Source organism: Canis aureus, chromosome 24, assembly GCF_053574225.1.
Source record: "Canis aureus isolate CA01 chromosome 24, VMU_Caureus_v.1.0, whole genome shotgun sequence".
Classification (NCBI taxonomy): Eukaryota; Metazoa; Chordata; class Mammalia; order Carnivora; family Canidae; genus Canis; species Canis aureus.
In genome coordinates, this window is record NC_135634.1 from 48,894,468 (window position 1) to 48,912,893 (window position 18,426).

The 18,426-nt window shown below is 44.1% G+C and overlaps 1 protein-coding gene across 1 annotated transcript; it reads left to right on the forward strand.

The window, feature by feature from the left end:
* Positions 1 to 3,388: 3,388 nt before the first annotated feature.
* COPS8 (COP9 signalosome subunit 8) lies at positions 3,389 to 17,169 on the forward strand. The gene is made up of 8 exons (XM_077869344.1): positions 3,389 to 3,555; positions 4,138 to 4,208; positions 5,931 to 5,979; positions 7,171 to 7,303; positions 12,141 to 12,248; positions 14,291 to 14,353; positions 15,394 to 15,441; positions 16,154 to 17,169. Exons 1-8 carry the CDS (start codon positions 3,478 to 3,480, stop codon positions 16,231 to 16,233), a joined length of 630 nt encoding a protein of 209 aa, XP_077725470.1. The 5' UTR covers positions 3,389 to 3,477; the 3' UTR covers positions 16,234 to 17,169.
* Positions 17,170 to 18,426: the final 1,257 nt, after the last annotated feature.

An 18,426-nucleotide genomic window follows, 5' to 3' on the forward strand; every position in this document is an offset into this window, starting at 1 on the left:
TGCTGTCTGTTTACACTTTGGAGGAACTGCCAGCCTGTTTCCCAGAGCAGCTGCGGCCGGTGCACTCCCACCCACGGCGTATAAAGGCTCGGACTTCTGCACACCCTCACTGACACTTAGTATTAGTTGTTAGAACTACCTAGCGGGTGGGATTTGGGGTTTGATCTCCCTTGCCCTAATAAGTGATGTTCTTGAGCATCTTCTCACATGCTTTTTGGCCATTTGTATGTCTTCTCGGGAAAATAGACTGAGTCCACCTTTCCCCCCTTTTAAATTGGGTTATTTGCCTGTTTTTGAGTTGCAAGCATTATTTATTGTTTGTAAGTCCAAGTCTCTCATCAAGCACATGATTTGCAAAATGTTCTCCCAAACTGTGGTTGTCCTTTCACTTTCTTGATGACACCCTTTGAAGCATAAAAGTGTTTAATTTGATAGCATCCAGCTTATCTGTTTTTTTTTTTTTCTTTTGTCGCTTGTGCTTTCTGGTGTCATGTTTATGAAGTCAGTGCCTAATCCCAGGTCAGGAAGACTTGCTCTGTGTTTTCTTTTAACCATTTGAACTCTTACATTGAGGTCTTTGATCTTGTCCAAGTTAATTATTGTATGTGGCATGAGATGAGGCTCTTAGCGTGGGAGCCCACACTTCCCTCGGCCTTCCCACCCTTCACCCCACACGCAGGGAGAAATGCAACCCTTGCCACTCCAGAGTCAGCACCTCCAGGATGCACAGCTCCCTTCTGGCGGCCTCTTCTCTTGCCTACTGCTGCCAAGTCCTGATCTCTCTTCTGAGGCCCACCTCCTGAAATGACTGCCTTGTACACCAGCCCGCCCTCTCTCCTGTCCCTCCATTCCTCCTGCGTATTATTGAAAGTGTGGAGGTAAAGACCGGTGCAGCATGCACAGTAACAACCTAAAACTGGATGCCAGCCCTGGAAATCCATCAGCCCTTCTCGGCACTCGGAGTTCTCTGTTCCCGGGCCAACAATGCTCTTGCCTGCAGCCCTCCTTCCCTGTCCTCTCTTCCTCTCCCAACTCCCAGCCTCCAATCCCCAAATGCCTGTACCTGTCTTTAGAGAACAGCTTGATCCTTCAAATGACACCCCAAATTCTACCTGTAACCCATGCTTTTGTGTCCAAAGCCTCACCGAGATTTTCTGTTCAGCAAAGAACCATCTATTATGTCCTCACCTTTCAGCCGCCCAGAGTATCTGCCAAAGCTTTCAATCATAGTTTTCCTTTTAAATGATCAAACCGCTGGGAAGTTGATCCCACTGAATCTTTCTTTGCCCAATATTTTAGCAGCTGTTATTACAATTTAATAATTTTAAATCTTGCTCGTCAAATTTATGTCAAAGGGTCTTAGAATCATTTTGCCCCTCAGTCCTCTTCTTTGTGTGATGGATGAAACTTGGATGCTTTATTTCTCCAAAATATCTCCACTTCTGCAAGATATTTCTGTACCTTCATTTTATTTTATTTTATTTTATTTTTATTTTATTTTATTTTTTACAGAGAAAGAGCATGAGGTGGGGGGGCGGGGCAAGAGAGGGAGAGAGAATCTCAAGCAGATTTCCCGCTGAGCGAGGAGCCCAACGCAGGGCTCTATCTCACGATCATGACCTGAGCCAAAACCAAGAGTCAGATGCTCAACCAACTGAGCTGCGCAGGCACCCCTGTGTACATTCCTACTTAATGTTGCCAATTCTTTGAGTTTTATAGTGGTTTATCTTTATATTCCATCCAAAGCATTATTACATACAGTCATTGCCACGTGGGAACAGTGTTGATTCTGTAAAAATAATCAGTGATGCTGTCGCTATCTCGAAATTCTTAATAATGTTACCTTTGAGCATGTTTGGAGAGTGAAGCCCATAGGGACGACAGAGCATTTGCATGTGAGCCAGAGCTGGTCGAGCATGAACATAAAGTGCATGAAAAATAGTTGTTAGTTTTGTGCAGCATTTCCACGATTTTAATAAGAACAACATACAAGCGCATCTATGAGCTATGAAACACGAACTGCGTGATTTCTCGGATTCCCCAGTGGGGTTCGACGCACTTACATCTCAATTTAAACCTGGCGGCGCACCATGTGAAGATGGATGCTAAGATTCACAGCAATCGTTTAAATTTTTAATTTTTCTTTACTTAGAGTCTTACTAAATAGCAGAAAGTACCAGGAAAAGGTGAGGTACACTCCAGTCGGAGGAGAAAGCTTTGCATGATATGACCCCTAGCGTCCCCTCCCATTTTTTCAACCAGGGTCCTGCATTTGCCACTTGCTCTGGGCCTGCAGACTGTGCAGTCGGACCTGCGGACTGTGCAGCCGTGTCTGCAGACTATACAGCGGGGGCTTCAGACTGTACACTCGGGCCTTCAGACCGCGCAGCCGGGGCTGCGGACTGTGCAGCTGGACCTGCGGACTGTGCAGCCGGGTCTGCGGACTGTACAGCTGGGCCTTCGGACTGTACAGTCGGGCCTTCAGACTGCACAGCCGGGGCTGTGGACTGTGCAGCCAGACCTGCGGACTGTACAGCCGGACCTGCAGACTGTGCAGCCGAGCCTTCAGACTGTGCAGCTGGACCTGCGGACTGTGCAGCCGAGCCTTCAGACTGTGCAGCTGGACCTGCGGACTGTGCAGCCGAGCCTTCAGACTGTGCAGCTGGACCTGCGGACTGTACAGCCGGACATGCAGACTGTGCAGCCGGGCCTGCGGACTGTGCAGCCGGGCCTGTGGACTGTGCAGCCGGGCCTTCAGACTGCACAGCCGGGCCTGTGGACTGTGCAGCCGGGCCTGCAGACTGTGCAGCGGGCCCTGCGGACTGTGCAGCCGGACCTGCGGACTCTATAGCCGGACCTGCGGACTGTGCAGCCGGGCCTGCAGCAGGACGCGAACAGAAGCCTCCGGGCCCGCGGTGACCCGAAGGGCAACCCAACAGCAAGTCACTGCAGACAGCGCCGCAGAGCATCCGCCGGCGAGGACCCCCCCCCCCCCCCGCCCCCCAGACGCCTCCGCAGCAGGCCAGGGTCCCCAGCCCCGGGGAGCGGCCCAGCCTGGCGGGCTGCAGGGTGCAAGCCCGCACCGGACCCGTTTCAGAGCTCAGGAGCCTGGGGGTGCAGGCGGGGCGCGTGTGGGCGACCCCAGCCTCCCGCGACCTCCCGCGGTCGCGGCACCAGGCCGGGGCCCCTCCTCGCAGTGCGCATGCGTGTCAGGCCGCGCCGCGCACACCCCGCCCCTCCCGCCTCCGGCCGCGCGCTCGGGAAGCCGCTTCCCGCGAGGCCGCGCGGGTCCTCCAGAGCACCGAGAGCGCCGGCCAGCGCGGCGGCGACGACGCGCCGGAAGCGACGGCGCAGCTGCGCCTGGGCGCTCGGCGGCGGCGGCGGCGGCGGCCGCCTACGTCATCGCGGGCGCGACGGCCCGAGGGACAGTCGTGAGTCGGCTCTGGCGAGGGTGCGGCGGCGGGACCGGCCGGGAAGATGCCAGTGGCGGTGATGGCGGAAGGCGCCTTCAGTTTCAAGAAGCTGCTGGATCAGTGCGAGAACCAGGAGCTCGAGGTGGCGGCTGGCGGCGCGCTGGCAGGGGGCCCCCGGGGCGGTGCCGGTCTCCAGGGTAACGGGGCCGGCGGGGCGCCGGGGACGCGGGGGTGCGCCCCGGGGGCTCCCTTTCCTTGTTTGCAGCTATTTAAGATTTTATTTAAGGTTTTGTTTATTTATTCATGAGAGAAAGAGGGAGAGAGAGAGGCAGAGACACAGGCAGAGGGAGAAGCGGGCTCCATGCAGGGAGCCCGGGGCAGGACTCGAACCCAGGACCCTGGGGTCACGCCCTGAGCGGAAGGCAGATGCTCAGCCGCTGAGCCCCCCCCCCCCCCCAGGCGTCCTCAGTTTACATATTCTTGTCCTTACGGAGACACAGAAGTTTGGAGGGACCTAGAAATCACAGGCGACGGCAGATCTGAACTCAACAGTGCGATTTTTAGTGTTTTGTCTCTTCTCGGAGCACTTTCTACATCTGCAGTTCTAAGTACTATAGGGTTTATCTTTTACGTTGGTGTTAATAAAATCCTTTTTTTTTTTTTTTAAGTGTAAGCGTAAATAAGGTATTTTTCTTTTTCTTTTTTTTTTTTTTTGGCCTTACAGGCTCCTGGAGGAATTGCCACTCCCCCCGTGTACGGTCAGCTCTTAGCTTTATATCTGCTCCACAATGACATGTAAGTACTTTTCTACCCAAAGCCGAGAGCAGTGGCTTCCTGAGGATTGTACAGAAATTACGCTTCGCGTTGGGAAGACATCAGCGAAACCCTAAGGCGCAAGGAGCTCTGTGCCTTTTATCATAATACTTTTTTTTTTTTTTTAAAGATTTTTTTTTAAATTTTATTTATTTATGATAGTCACATAGAGAGAGAGAGAGAGGCAGAGACACAGGCAGAGGGAGAAGCAGGCTCCATGCACCAGGAGCCCGACATGGGATTCGATCCCGGGTCTCCAGGATCGCGCCCTGGGCCAAAGGCAGGCACCAAACCGCTGCGCCACCCAGGGATCCCCTTTTATCATAATACTTAATGCACCTGTTTCATGAGTTACCGGATAGTGCCTAGGCCCAGTCGTTTTAAAATACACTTGTTTTATGTATATTCTCTAAAAGCACATTCTAATTTGTTGTGAGAAACAGCAGTGTCAATAAAGTCCTTTAATTCTGTTGACCTTTTTTGGTTTTGCTTTTTTTTTTTTGAGATTTTATTTATTTATTATGATGTTTCTTTTTTTTAAATTTTTTATTTATTTATGATAGGCACACAGTGACAGAGAGAGAGGGAGAGACAGAGACACAGGCAGAGGGAGAAGCAGGCTCCATGCCAGGAGCCTGATGCAGGATGCAATCCCGGGACTCCAGGATCACACCCTGGGCTGCAGGTGGCGCTAAACCACTGCACCACCCAGGGATCCCGAGATTTTATTTATTAATGAGAGGCAGAGACACAGGCAGAGGGAGAAGCAGGCTCCATGCGGGGAGCCCAACGTGCAGCTCAATCCCAGGTCTCCAGGATCAGTCCCTGGGCTGAATGTGGCACTAAACCGCTGAGCCACCCGGGCTGCTGGACCTTTCTTGTTTTTATAAAACCTCCATGGGCTCCTGTTAATTTCATATGTAATCAGTCAATCCAGAGAAACTGAAAGGGAAGATAGAGAAGGTTGAGAGGAATTTGTTTAATGACATGTATGAGATCCTTTGAAAGGTGTTGTTTTTAGTTATTCCTAATTTGTGCTCGTTGAAGAAAAGTCAGGAAGCATAAGCGCACAGGAGTCCCTCTGGTGCTGCAAGTCGTCAGTAATTACTGTTAAGTGTTGTTTTAAATTCTATTCAAGCTCTTTGTTTCATATCTTTTAAAAAGTAGCCTCTGATTTCTGTTAGACGTATACCCATGAGCTGTCGATTTCATTTTCATGATCCTGACATATGTTTGTTGTAGTTCAAGCTTTCAAACTCTTGAAGTTTTGGTGGCTCTGCACTTGTTGGTCAGAGGAGGGTTCATGATAAGGAGGAAAGCATGTGTATCACATACGTTGTCAGGGAACTCCAGAGCCTTGAAAGTATAGAGATTTGCCTATTTTTATCTATGAAGAAATGACCTACTTCAGTGTTTGTGTTTTTAGCATACCATTACCTTAATTTAAGGTCTAGATCATAAATTAAAAATGCACTATAAAGATGGCAAAATATTACTTTGTAAAAGTATTTTATTACTTTTTATCTGAAAAGCTACTCTTCCCCTGGACAAATTCATATAAAACTAAATTTGACTCCATAAAATACAGAGTATTTTAAACTATACTTTTGTGTGTTTGCAGTAAGATCTAAAATTTTAAACATTTACCGAAGTGATTTTTTTTAATTGCTTATTGTTTTTTTTTGGGGGGGGGATGTAAATTAGGAATAATGCAAGATATCTTTGGAAGAGGATACCACCTGCTATAAAGTCTGTAAGTATTCTTCAATATTTCCTACTACTTGAATGTAGTAACTGCTTTCATTTAAATGGCAACATTGTAAACTTAAAAAGTTTCTGTTTTCTTTACTATGGTTCACAGAAATAGTTATTAAACTGGTATTAAAGTTTAGGGACAGATCTGCACGTTTCCTCTAATCAGAAATTTAATTTCCCTTGGATAGTTCTAGAAATCTGTCTTCAGCTTCTTTTGATCACGTTAAGACACTTCATGTTAAGTGCCACTTTGCCTGGCAAACAACAGATATTTTACATAAAGGTTTGGTTTGGGTTTTGTTTTGCTTTTTTAACTGATTTGTGCAGTAATGGTATTTACTTTGAAATTGGTGTTATTTACAAGTATATCCTAAGAATGATTTTCACAGCATTAAGATTATGTTTGGTAATTAGGATTTTTGATTTCTTAGTTTGGATGGGAGATTAGATGAAATAACCTCTTAAAATTTTCTTCCAAAATGGAATGAAATACATTTTTAATTTTATGGGATTCATTGTTTCTAGAATAAGTACAAAGTGAATTTTTTAAACACAGAATATTCACAGAATATTATCAAGAATTCACTTGAATTCTTCTGTTCATTATTGGTATTTAGCAGCAATTCATTTAGCATTTTTACTGTCTGTCTTCTCCATTCTATTATATAAGATTGGCTTATTCCTCCAGCTTCATTGACTTAAAATAAAGAACTGTAAATTACACTCATAGTTTCAGTGACGTTCGTGGGAATTCGGTCCCGGGAGAGGCTACAGTGTATGACATTGACAGTCTTTACTATTTGTCGTTTTGCTATTACTTTTGACAAAAAAACATGCATATATATTTTACATGGGTGTATCTGTGAATATCTATATGATATTTATAGCATTTATGTATATATGAAATACAAGTACATTTTGAAGAATTGTTCAAGAAAGTTAATTCCCAGACTTAGTTCTGAAATATTTTTGGACAAGTGTTTTATGCTCTAATTTTCTCTTAGAATTTATATAAACCATACAAATAAATTTTGCATTACTGTCCACAGCACTTAAAAACCTTTTTGATAGTGACTGGGCTGAAGAAGCAATTATACCCCTTAAAAGAAATGTTGAGTTATGTTTTAAGATACAGTTGTTGGTAAAACTCCAAAGTGAATATACTCAAAGACAGTAATATTTATTGCAGGCAAATTCTGAACTTGGGGGAATTTGGTCAGTAGGACAGAGAATCTGGCAGAGAGATTTCCCTGGGATCTATACGACCATCAACGCACACCAGTGGTCTGAGACGGTCCAGCCAATCATGGAAGCACTTAGAGGTAGTGTTTCTTCGTGGTTAAGAATTAGATTAGACCTGTTCTCTAAGTGCTGTGATGTTGAAGTAAGTTAGCAGTGTGTTTTAAAAATACATATATTTCCTGCTAGGTGAATACAGCAGCTTTCAAAATTCTTTTGTAAGGATTTGCTATAATCGTTCTTCTTCATTTCATCCTGCTTGACATTTTATCAGCAGCTAAGGGCTTCACTGTCTCTTAACTTAATTCTAGATTGAGATTCCTCTTGTCAGTAAAAGGATTTTTTGCTACTAAAATGAAATCTTGTAATACTCTAACAAGCTCAAGGTATGTGGTGGTTAAGATTTTAAACCCCACGTATTTAAAAATAGAGACTGTGCTTTGGAGTCTGTTGACTTCAGTCTTTGATAGGGGTGTCTCCAGCTTCTGGATTTGTACCTAGTCAGTTCAGTACACAGATGCTCAGATATTTTTCAATTGCTCTGAAAGATTACAAGCCTCTGACATGGCACTGATCTGACAATGAAACTGGACCCAGCCTCTCTTTCTGTTCTTCTGCCCCTGACGTTTGCTGGTTCACTCTTTTATAAATTCATACAGTGACCTCTTTTATGTTTTCAATCCTTATTTCCTAATGTTACCTTGTTGCTGTGGTAATCCCTGCCCTGTCTGCCTTCCTGCTCTGGAGGAAGGAATTTTTGAATAACTGTTCATCATTCTGGCAAGGGATATCATCTTTTCAGGGGAGCAGAAAGTGAAGGTTGCTTCTGAGATGTATCTGATTTCTCTTGGGGTGGTAAAGCTGTATCAGCATAAAACAGAACAATGTAAGCGACAAAACAGGAGACACTTAGTTTAAAAGAATGAAGGAAGTGAGCAAGAGTGCAGGGCCTGCTGGGTAGGAAGCCGGTGGGTGGAAAGGGAGGAGGGTGGCATATAAGGTAAGGGCAGTTTGGGATATTCCCACAGGAAACCGCCTTAGCCTCTTGACAGAAGTCCGAGGAGGAATGAGTGTGGTGGTGGATTTTGTAGCATCTGGTTCCGTCTTAGGACTGTAGTGTGAAGGTGCAGCCCGCGTGCCCTTTCCCAGCAGCATACAGCAGGTTCATTGGCAGGACTAGGACTCAGATCTTGTGACTCATCCATCAAGTGTTCACTGTGTGCCTTCATCGGGTATAGCGGTGTTTCCTCCCAGGGCCGCCTCTGCCTCTAGCTCCATTAGATTAAACACTCCTTTGGAGGCTGTCCAGTGGGCCTCTGGAACGCCGTGTAGCACAACATGGGGGAGTTTGGCCTCTGGAGCGTGCTTCTGGGGTTCGTATCCTGATGCTGCCATCTGAGTGATCCTTCTGTACCTCATTTTTCTCAATGTAAAGTGGTATCATAAATAGTATTTTTCTTGTGTTGTTAGAAATTAATACGTGTAAGCACTTACATGTGCTTGCTTCATTAATATGTATAAGCATTCATCTGTTCACCTGCAGTATTTGTGAACATATCCTGAGAATTTTACAAATCCCCAGACCCATGAACGGTACTGTCTTCCTCCATAAAGTGCAGCCTGCTGAAGGAAGTCTCATAGCATATTTGAATCACTGCTAAATTTAATATTTTGCTTTTTAATGTGTTACAAACTTTGTGTTTTCTAGATTGTTCTAAGAACAGTCTCATTCTCAGATCTCTTCCTTTCTGTTCTGAGTTAGTCACAGTCCTACCAGAAAATTGAAAATGGCTTAACTGAACAGAGGCTAGTGAAAGAGCTGTTGGCAAAGGCAACCAGCAGAGGCCAGCAAAGCCCCAGGGGCTCACTGTAGACAGTAGCCATTCTTATTCTAGGCCCAAAGGGAGGGGGCCATGGAAAGGGGCTGCCCCAGGAGCCATGTGTGGATCAGCCAGCGCGAGGCAAGGAGGGCGCAGAGGAAGTACATTCACCTGACCTGTGGACACCCCATCCGCCAAGCAGGAGACTACAGGTGCCGTGGGCAGTGGTGTCCAGACTCCCTGGAGTAGAAGGGCAGACAAGGGTTTGAAAGTGCGGGACGGTCCTTCATCTTCCCTCTGTCTGTAGCACTCGCAACTGCTGGTAGATAATAGGTACCTGGAGGTATTATTTACACCACAGAGTGAGCATGGGTCTCCCCAGGACTTTGTCACATGGTGAATTGCTGCAGATGGTAGGTGCTGACTCTGTTCACTGCACTTTCCAACTTGTTCTGATACACTCTCTCCTGAGACCATTTCCCAGGTCTTTAAGGGTCACACAGTGACTAGAATGTCCCCGAGTAGTTAAAAGCAGCCTGAGTTGTGTGGCCTTTGACTAACCCTGTGGAACTCTGTGCCTGTGACTTTGCTCCATCTGCCCACCCCCTTCGCCTCCCCATGTGCTTCTCTCCTGTTTGCCAGGCCTGCCTCTGTTTCTCTCCTCTTCCTCTCCCATCGGCGTGTCTCTTCCATTCATTCCATCTTGTTCTCCCCATCTCCTCTCAATTGTAAAAATCTAACCAGAGTGCTTGAACTAAAGTTATTTTTAAAATTCAGTAGGCTTTCTGTGTGGGTACAGCTGTTGGTGCATGCTTAGATCTCCCTGTTTGAGTGCCCATGACCTTCATTCAGTAAGGGAAGCCTCCGTTATTGCCAAGGTGTTTCAAGTCCACCGTGAGGCCATGTGCTGAGCGATCGGTAGGACAGGGGAGAGAGTTGACTAGAGGCGTGGAAGCTGGAGGGGACATCAGGCTCAGAAGTGAGGACATGTGATGGAATGTCAGCGATCCTTAAGTATGAGGGAACGAGGCCAAAGGCTATGTCCTGGTGGTGATATCTTTAACAAGCAAGTCTTCAACTCATGACTTCCTTGGTTTTGTTTTGTTTTGTTTTGTTTTTTTTGTTTTTTTTTTTTTAAGATTTTTATGTATTAACTAGAGAAAGAGGCAGAGACACAGGCAGAGGGAGAAGCAGGCTCCCCGCAGGGAGCCTGATGTAGGACTTGATCCCTGGACTCCAGGATCATGCCCTGGGCCGAAGGCAGGTGCTTCACCGCTAAGCCACCCAGGCGTCCCAGCACATGATTTCCTTAGAGAGGCTAGGCTCTTTGATTGAGAACGTATAAAAGCCCTCCTTCTGTAGAGAAGTTGAGGAAACCACAGAGTTGTGGAGCACTATGTGCCATAGGAGGTGAAAACAAGCTTGTTAAATAGTGTAAACAGAGCTGGGAGTTTAGAGCTGGCAGTGAACCTCAGTGCTGCAGGAGGAGCTTGTGAACAGACGTGGGAGTCACAGAGAGCAGACACCACACAGCAACATAAACCCAGAGCCCAGAGATGAAAAGGTGTAAGGCTTGTCTGAGAGCCGGGGGCCTATTGGGGAGTAGAGGGTGCCTGAGAAGCTTGGTGTAGTTGTCAGGCAACGTCCCAGGAATGGAGAGAGGATTTTCAGTATATCATGGGGCTGTGTTGTACATAAACATTGGCAATTCAATGTGGAAAGTAAAATAGAATATTTGTAAGCATGTTGACAGCCAGGGGGAGGAGCCCTTGTGTTACTGCAAGAGCAGTGGGCAGGAAGATAGGCTAGCTGCACCTCGGTTCCTACCATTGACTTATCTCTGCCTCATTTCTGAAGTATTTAATGTGGGAATGTAAGCCTAGGGAACTCTCACATGTCATCTCTAGGGAGGTTTTGTTGCTGGAATTGTTTGCAGCCCACACACCTCCCCATTAGGCTCAGTCATTCAGGACTTGACGTTGGGATTTGAACCCAAATTAAGTCAAAGGTTCAGAGAAGACTTGAAAGTTGGGAAGTGTTAATAAAATTCAATTGCATGGGCAGCCCTGTTGACTCAGTGGTTGAGCGTCTGCCTTCGGCCCGGGGCGTGATCCTGGAGACCCAGGATTGAGTCCCACGTCAGGCTCCCTGCTTGGAGCCTGCTTCTCCCTCTGCCTGTGTCTCTGCCTCTCTCTCTCCATCTCTCTCTCTCCCTGTCTCTTATGAATGAATGAATGAATGAATGAATCTTAAAAAAAATTCAGCTGCGTAAACTTGAAGATCTAATTGGGTTTATTAAGCAATCCTTGGTTTGGGCAGCATGCCATTGAGCAAGTAGAGGGGAGCTGTGAGGAGCTTGATTAAATGGCAGGTTTGCATAGGAAGGAACTTGGGGCAAGGACATTATTAGCAAAAGAAAAGGAAGGATGTTTCAGGCCAGGTCACCTCCCTTAAGGGTAGAGTAAGGAATCTCCTTTCTGGGAGTTGAGGGTTTCCACGTGATCAGGAAATTCCCCACTGACCTCATAAGACTGTATTTCTAGATTGAAACTGTGTTAGGTATTAAGTCCCAGTTTGCTGAGGCATTTGGGACCTGTGGTTTTCTTGTTAACAGAAGAGCACTCTAGCTGCAAGTTTTGTTCTGCAGTTTCTAGGTGCGCTCCTATACAGAGACCCTGCTCAGAACGGACAGCTGATTACTGAAGTAGATCATTTCCACTCCTTTCAGTCCATGAAAGTGGAATTAAAAAAGAAAAACATGTATATAAAGATAAATTTACATACATAAATGTATTTAAATGAAGTTTTCTTAGAGTTTGGGTCTTATGTATATTAACTTTTTTCCTAGTAAATTTCATTGTCCCTCCAAGAGAGATTTGCTTTCCAAGAGGAAGTACAAGAGATTGATTTGTTTATTCAGCAGTATCTGAGCACCTCTTCCGTGCCTGGCACAGGTGTCTGTATCTGTCAGCATAGAGCTCTTTGGGTTGATCTAGTCTTGTTTTAGAGAATGTAGACAAGGACAATCATGTAACTTAATCCTGTGTTAAAAATGCCAGCTCTTTTGTTCACTGTCTGCCCCCCTCCACTCCCACCTCAGATGCAACAAGAAGAAGAGCCTTTGCCCTGGTCTCACAAGCCTACACCTCCATAATTGCTGATGACTTCGCGGCCTTTGTTGGGCTCCCTGTGGAGGAGGCTGTGAAAGGTATGGTGGGCTTACTTTTTACTTTGAACAAAGGTGGAAGGGTAAATTGTTGAAACAGGTTGGTTTTGGAATTTAGGTGATGTTTGTTCCCTGGAAGGAATTATAAAACCTACGGGGTGCCACACCCCCAGGGGGTGTGGGCAGGAAACATCCAGTCATCAAGCCAGTAGTGGCTCTGCCAAGGCATGGGGTAGGAGTCCCCGCACAGGTAGGAGGAGAGATTTTATACAGATCTTACAGCACCTTGCAACCAGTTTCTCTACCAAATGAATTAAGGAAAAACCATAGTAGAGCCTTCTGGGTTTTCAAGTGTGGATAAGAGATTTCAGATTCATATTTACTTTTAAAGCATTTTTTGCCAAAAGCAGTTAATGCTCTCTTAGAACACGAGCTTTGCAAAGGAGGACTTTGCCATTCTTATAAAGTCAGCATTGGGCTGTATCTATGAGGTGTACCCTCGTTGCATCTGATCATTCTAGCTCTTTCTTTATCAGAACCTCTTTGATATTTCTATAGTCATTTTTTGCCACAGTTCCCAGGACTTGATCCATGAGTATTTTCTACTTTTATTTCTAAGAACTTTGATGAAGACTCAAGTTAACAGTGGGCCTGTGAAATGGTGGGGTGTCCTCCCAAGGTGATTCCCAGGAAGGAGACTAGAGCCCCTGTTGACTGAGAGTGGGACAAGCAGGGAGGGATGTGGTGGGAACAGAGTTCCTGGAAGACGGGGACAAGGAGGGTGTGAGAGGGCAAGGGGGCCTATGGAGAAGGCACTTGAGACAGCCCCAGGCAGCTCAGGTTACATCCGGTCTTAGAATTGGTACAGAATGTGAGATGCAAGAAAGTAGAGGGTGTACAGATTATTTGCTTTTGTTAAGTATGCCAGGTGAGTAGCATTAAGTTAATAATTCTTAAACTTTGTAATTTCTTTAAATTATCTGTTCCTATGAATCAACATGTTGATAAATGTGTTCTTTTAAGAAAATTTTAATTGACCTCATGACTCACTTGTAGAAATCCTCATTTTACCTGTATTTAGTAAAGGGAGTCTCCTCTCACTGTCCCTTTTCAGCCCCTTTTTCCTCGATATTTCTCACCAGTAACTCTTACCCAGTGTCTCCAAATATGCTTTTGCATTTGGATTTCTCAGTGATGCCCAAACTAGCTCCTCCCCTTGGTAAATTGCTATCGAATGCTATATGTGCCTTGTAGCATTGTTTTACCATAATTGACATTTTTGATTCTCTGACTAAAATAAGAACACTGTTGAGTCCACACCTTGTTCCTCAGTTTCCAAAGCCTACCACAATTTTAGAGGCATAAAAGGCAGGTTAATGAAGTTCCTGGAGTAAATCATACTGTTGCTTATAAACATTTGTTTTGATTCATCTTGAAATTGATCTGTAGTTTATTACATACTAATAACATACCCCTGAGCCCTACTCTTAACTGACTGCCTGGGTCCGAGTCCTGTACCCTCCTCCCAACCCCATACTAACTGCGTGACCCAGGACACGTCATAGGATTCTCCAAAATTCATTTTTCACATCAGTTTAGTGATGGTTCTGAGTCCTACTTCATAGAGTTGTGTGGTGATGACCTGATATGATTGCTGTGGGACGGTGCCTACTGGCCAAGACTCGGTTTTGTCATTGGCATCAGCTTTGTTACTACTGATAGAGCAACTGGAGGCAGTGTCATGTACATCCTCCTTAGAGATGGAAGTGTTGTTTCCGGTATATTGACTAGATTAATACCGTATTGCACACTATGGAAGACTGGTCATTTGTTAGGGATTGTATCAGCCTGATAGAGTAAAATGAGACTTTGATACACATTTCAGAAATGTTTCAAAAGTAAGTCCATCTGAGAATGCTATCTATATAATCAACTTTCCTAGTAAAAATACACATTGTAGGGTAACCTGGACTTGTCAGATCCTCCATACAAGTAGTGCCATTGACAGATTGTGGATCTTGTAAATGAAAATTATAGTAACTTTTGGTTATTGCTTCATTTGTGTGTTAAATACATATCTCTAGGTATATTGGAACAAGGATGGCAAGCCGACTCTACCACAAGAATGGTTATGCCCAAAAAGCCAGGTAGGTGGAGCTCTTCATCCATATATGCACCATGGACCTCTTCTAAGACTACTTCAGTCTTTTAGACATTGAATTTGAGTAATTTGGTAATAAGGTTCTGCTGTGCTAGCAAATTGAAAGCAACTCAGTTAAGTATAGACCTGGAATGATAGACGCAGCAGAAAGGATTTTAAAAAAGATCACCTAGTTTTACCTTGATTTCTAAAAAAAAAATTTTTTTTTTTTTTTTTAAGAACCGGGTTTCCAGGATCACACCCTGGGCTGAAGGCGGTGCTAAACCACTGAGCCACCCAGGGATCCCCCAAATTTTTTTTTTTTTTTTTTTTTTTTGTATAAGAAACTATATGGGTTTCTCAGAATCCATATTACAACTTAATTCTTACTAAGCATTAGTCTCCCGTCCACTTACTTATGGGACCATTTCTAAGTGTGTTTATCCATATCTAAGTCATTGTCTTTTTAAAAAAATATCTTCTTTTTCTCCTTGTACTATAGCCGTGTAGACTCTTCTCTGAAACAAGATTTTCAGTGGCTTTAACTTTCACAGAATTAAGTTCTTTGGCCTTTTAAGGCTTAAATTATTTGGCCTGAGCTTGTTGTCTCCATCTGAATTCCCAGCCCCTCAGTCCTCCTGAAGTGAGCCGTGCTCATTCCTGCGTGGAGGTCTCTCCTCCCTTGGCAGGAGTGCCCTTTTATGCCAGGTCTTTGGAACTGGGCTTAATGCCATCCATACACCCTCTCCCTCAACCAGAGTTCCTTCCACCTGCTCCGTGTTCCTATCATGTAGACAGTGTTGACCCCTCAGCAAGGAATTCCTCAGATTTCAGTGGGCCTTGCCCTGGGAAGTTTCAAGAGGTGGTGAGACCCGGTCCCAGCGGGTCTCACTGCTGTAATGAGAAGACCCGCGTAATCATATAGAGCATAACTGTTAACCGTTTGAGAAGTAAATGGTAGTAAATGCCATTACATTACAAATGACATGTTCTGTGTGAAAGCTCTTCACAGTGACTCATATAAACTGGGCTGTTCATTGTCCTTAGTTGCAGGGGCCCTGGATGTGTCCTTTAACAGGTTTATTCCCTTATCAGGTACGTTATGTTTATATATTCATTTAAAACATTTCATTGTTCTTTTTTTTTTTTTGTCATGTGTCTCTGTTTTCCTTAGCTCCCACATTGTAAATGAAGAGATGAAATTCTGTATTTGCTGTTTATAATGATATATTTGGTTATAATAGAGAACGTGTGGGCTCCCCTCTGTAGTTCACCTTGAGGCCAGGGCATCTTCTGGCCCAGTCACGGAGCCTCCGTGGTGTCATGGGGGGAAGCCGTGATGGGGCTTCTCACCAGCACTTCCTCGGAAGGCATCCCTGGGCTGACATGTGCTAAATTAAAAGTTGAAACTAAATTCCTTGATAGGGTCTTTGTGGGTTTTTTTGTTTTGTTTTGTTCACTGACAATTTAATGTCCTCCTAGAGCACTGCATGGCACGGTAAGCACTGGGTGATTGGTTATTCACTGAATATCATGTCAGGTGGGTATATGTCCTTCCAGGAAGAGCTGTGCTCTCTCAAGAGAGGTGTTGCTTGTTAACCTGGAAACTTCAACAAAGCTGGACATGCCTTTGCTCCCCGTTGAGAAAAACTCATCAAAGTTGAAACTTTGCTTGTTTTTCAAAATGTCCAAAATCAATAAGAAAGTTTCTTTATTGATAAATGACAGGCCTGGAAGGGTGTGGGTGGCAGGGCCCAGGTGCTGTCACATGGGGTCTAACTTTAGTCTCTTTCTGTTTCACTTGCAGAGCCTGCCCCAGTGCCCCCAATCCCCAATGAGCAGCAGTTAGCCAGACTGACCGATTATGTGGCTTTTCTCGAAAACTGATGTATCATTCTGAGTCCAAGATCCACCTTCAGAATCCTGTATACTGACAGATATAGAAATGTAAAATCTTTATTTTCAATTTATTGGATGGATGAAGCACCTCAGCATTCCTTACTGAGTATGTGATAAAATACATATATAAAGTATATTATTATATATTTTGTCCTTAAACATTATGCTGAATAGTTGTTGAAACAATTCTCATTTTGTAATATTTGACAATTTGGATGGAGCCCGTCAGTATTATGCAGTTTAATTTCCTAGTGACTGACTGATAAAACAGCTCTCCTGCTTCATGTAGGTCAGTGGTTGACAGCTGTTTGCCCCTGCCCTAGCGTGCAGCACACCCCATCGGCACTGATGGTTGATAGTTGCAGTGATTCCTTTGGGGTTTGAGGAGGACTGTCCCCGGAGACAGTCTCTGAGCTGCCAGGGATTCTGATGCACCCCCTTCAGAGAATATGCTCTCTTTCTCCTCACCTCCTGAATATCACTCTTACAGAATGCTGAAGTGTAGCTGAGGAACAGAAGACCACTTCCTCAGTGAACCAGTTTGTTAACTTTGATTTTTTCCTGATGGTGTACATCCATTGCTGGCAGTGGAGGGCTTGCCATGAAAATGCAACTATTTAAGACCTTCAGGAGAAATATTAGATGTAATACTCCTTTCAGAAGAAGGGAATATTAGGGTGGAACGCATTATATTGGCAAGGAAGCTATTAAGATAAGTGATCCACTTTGTACAACTGTCTTGCAGCCTACTGGTTGCTTATTTTTATCCTTTGGTTCAAGTTCTGCCTTTTGGAGAAATACCGAACAAGTCTTGCAGTTTTTGTGTGATGCCCTCTGAATATTTGGAGGTGTTGATTGTATCTTCAGGTTAAAAGCCCCCCTGCTTCATTTATTCTGCATTTGTTCAATAAATATTTAATTGAATCAGCTGTTTCATCTGAGATAGTTTCTAGAAATTTCACTCTCCTGGTGTTTCTGTGGATACATTCTAGTTTGCCATTTTTTCAATATACAAATGTCCTACTTGAGTAGAAATGACATATATAGTGGTGATTGTATGATTCCGATTTTTGTTCATTTTAAATACATTTTTCAATTATTAACATTTGTGGAAATACCTTTTAAATTAACAGTTTATTGAACTCAGATGTCTAAGTCATGTTGTTAAAACTCCCTTGTTTTACAGTTGAGGAAATGGAAATTCAAGAAGCAAGAGGATCAATAGCTAGAAAGTGATGATGCCAGTTATTGAACTTCCAGGTATTAAGTACAAATTGTATCCATGGGCCTTATTTTAAATAGATTGGAATCAACTGAATTGTTCATTAATAGAGGACGAGGTGAATAAATGGTAGCATTCAGTGCTGTGCTGTGCAGCTCCCGGAGGCATGAGTAAGAGAGAGAAGATCTCTGGATGAAAACAAGGTGATCTTCAGAGTGAAAGCAGAGGAAGTAGAAGGGGTTTAGTGAGAAAGGGTATATGGATATATGTGCAACCATACATACTTGCTGGTATTTCAAAAAACAGTCAGAGGCTAAACCACAAACTGGTAAAACTGGTTCTTCAAAGGGGAAAAGGAAGTGGTCAGTGAACTTCACATAGTGAAACAGTAATTACTTCAGGTGACTTGATCACAGTTTTGATTTTGCATTGTCACTGGAATACATACTGAGGACACAGACCTCAGCCCACTGAATATGGCTTCATGGCTAATTTCAAAAAACCACCTTGGTAACGTCACTATTATTAAAAGTATATTTTAGGATAAAGCAATTTAGAAATCAAGTAGTCTTAAATTTCACTTAGAAACCCTAAATGCTTTTTCTTTCTAAACAATAAGTAGTTCCTGGTCCAACTAGAAAGGCCTAAAGTAATTATAACCCAACACCAGTGAAAACCAATAATGCCCAGATGGTGGTCTCTAAACTCCCATTTTCAAATAAGCAGAATCAAAACTTATTTTCAAAGTAGATACTGGTCTGGGGAAATAATTACATGGTTGAACCTCAGTATAAGATCTCCCAGGTTCAGGAATGTTTCAGAGTCTAAGAGGGTTCTTTCAGAAGTTCATAGAAGCCAACCTGAAGGAACTTCTATTGGCCAAACATGAGATAAATTGAGTACAAAAAATCTAAATACGTGTTTATATTTTTAATCCCAAGTTCATAATTACAGTACTA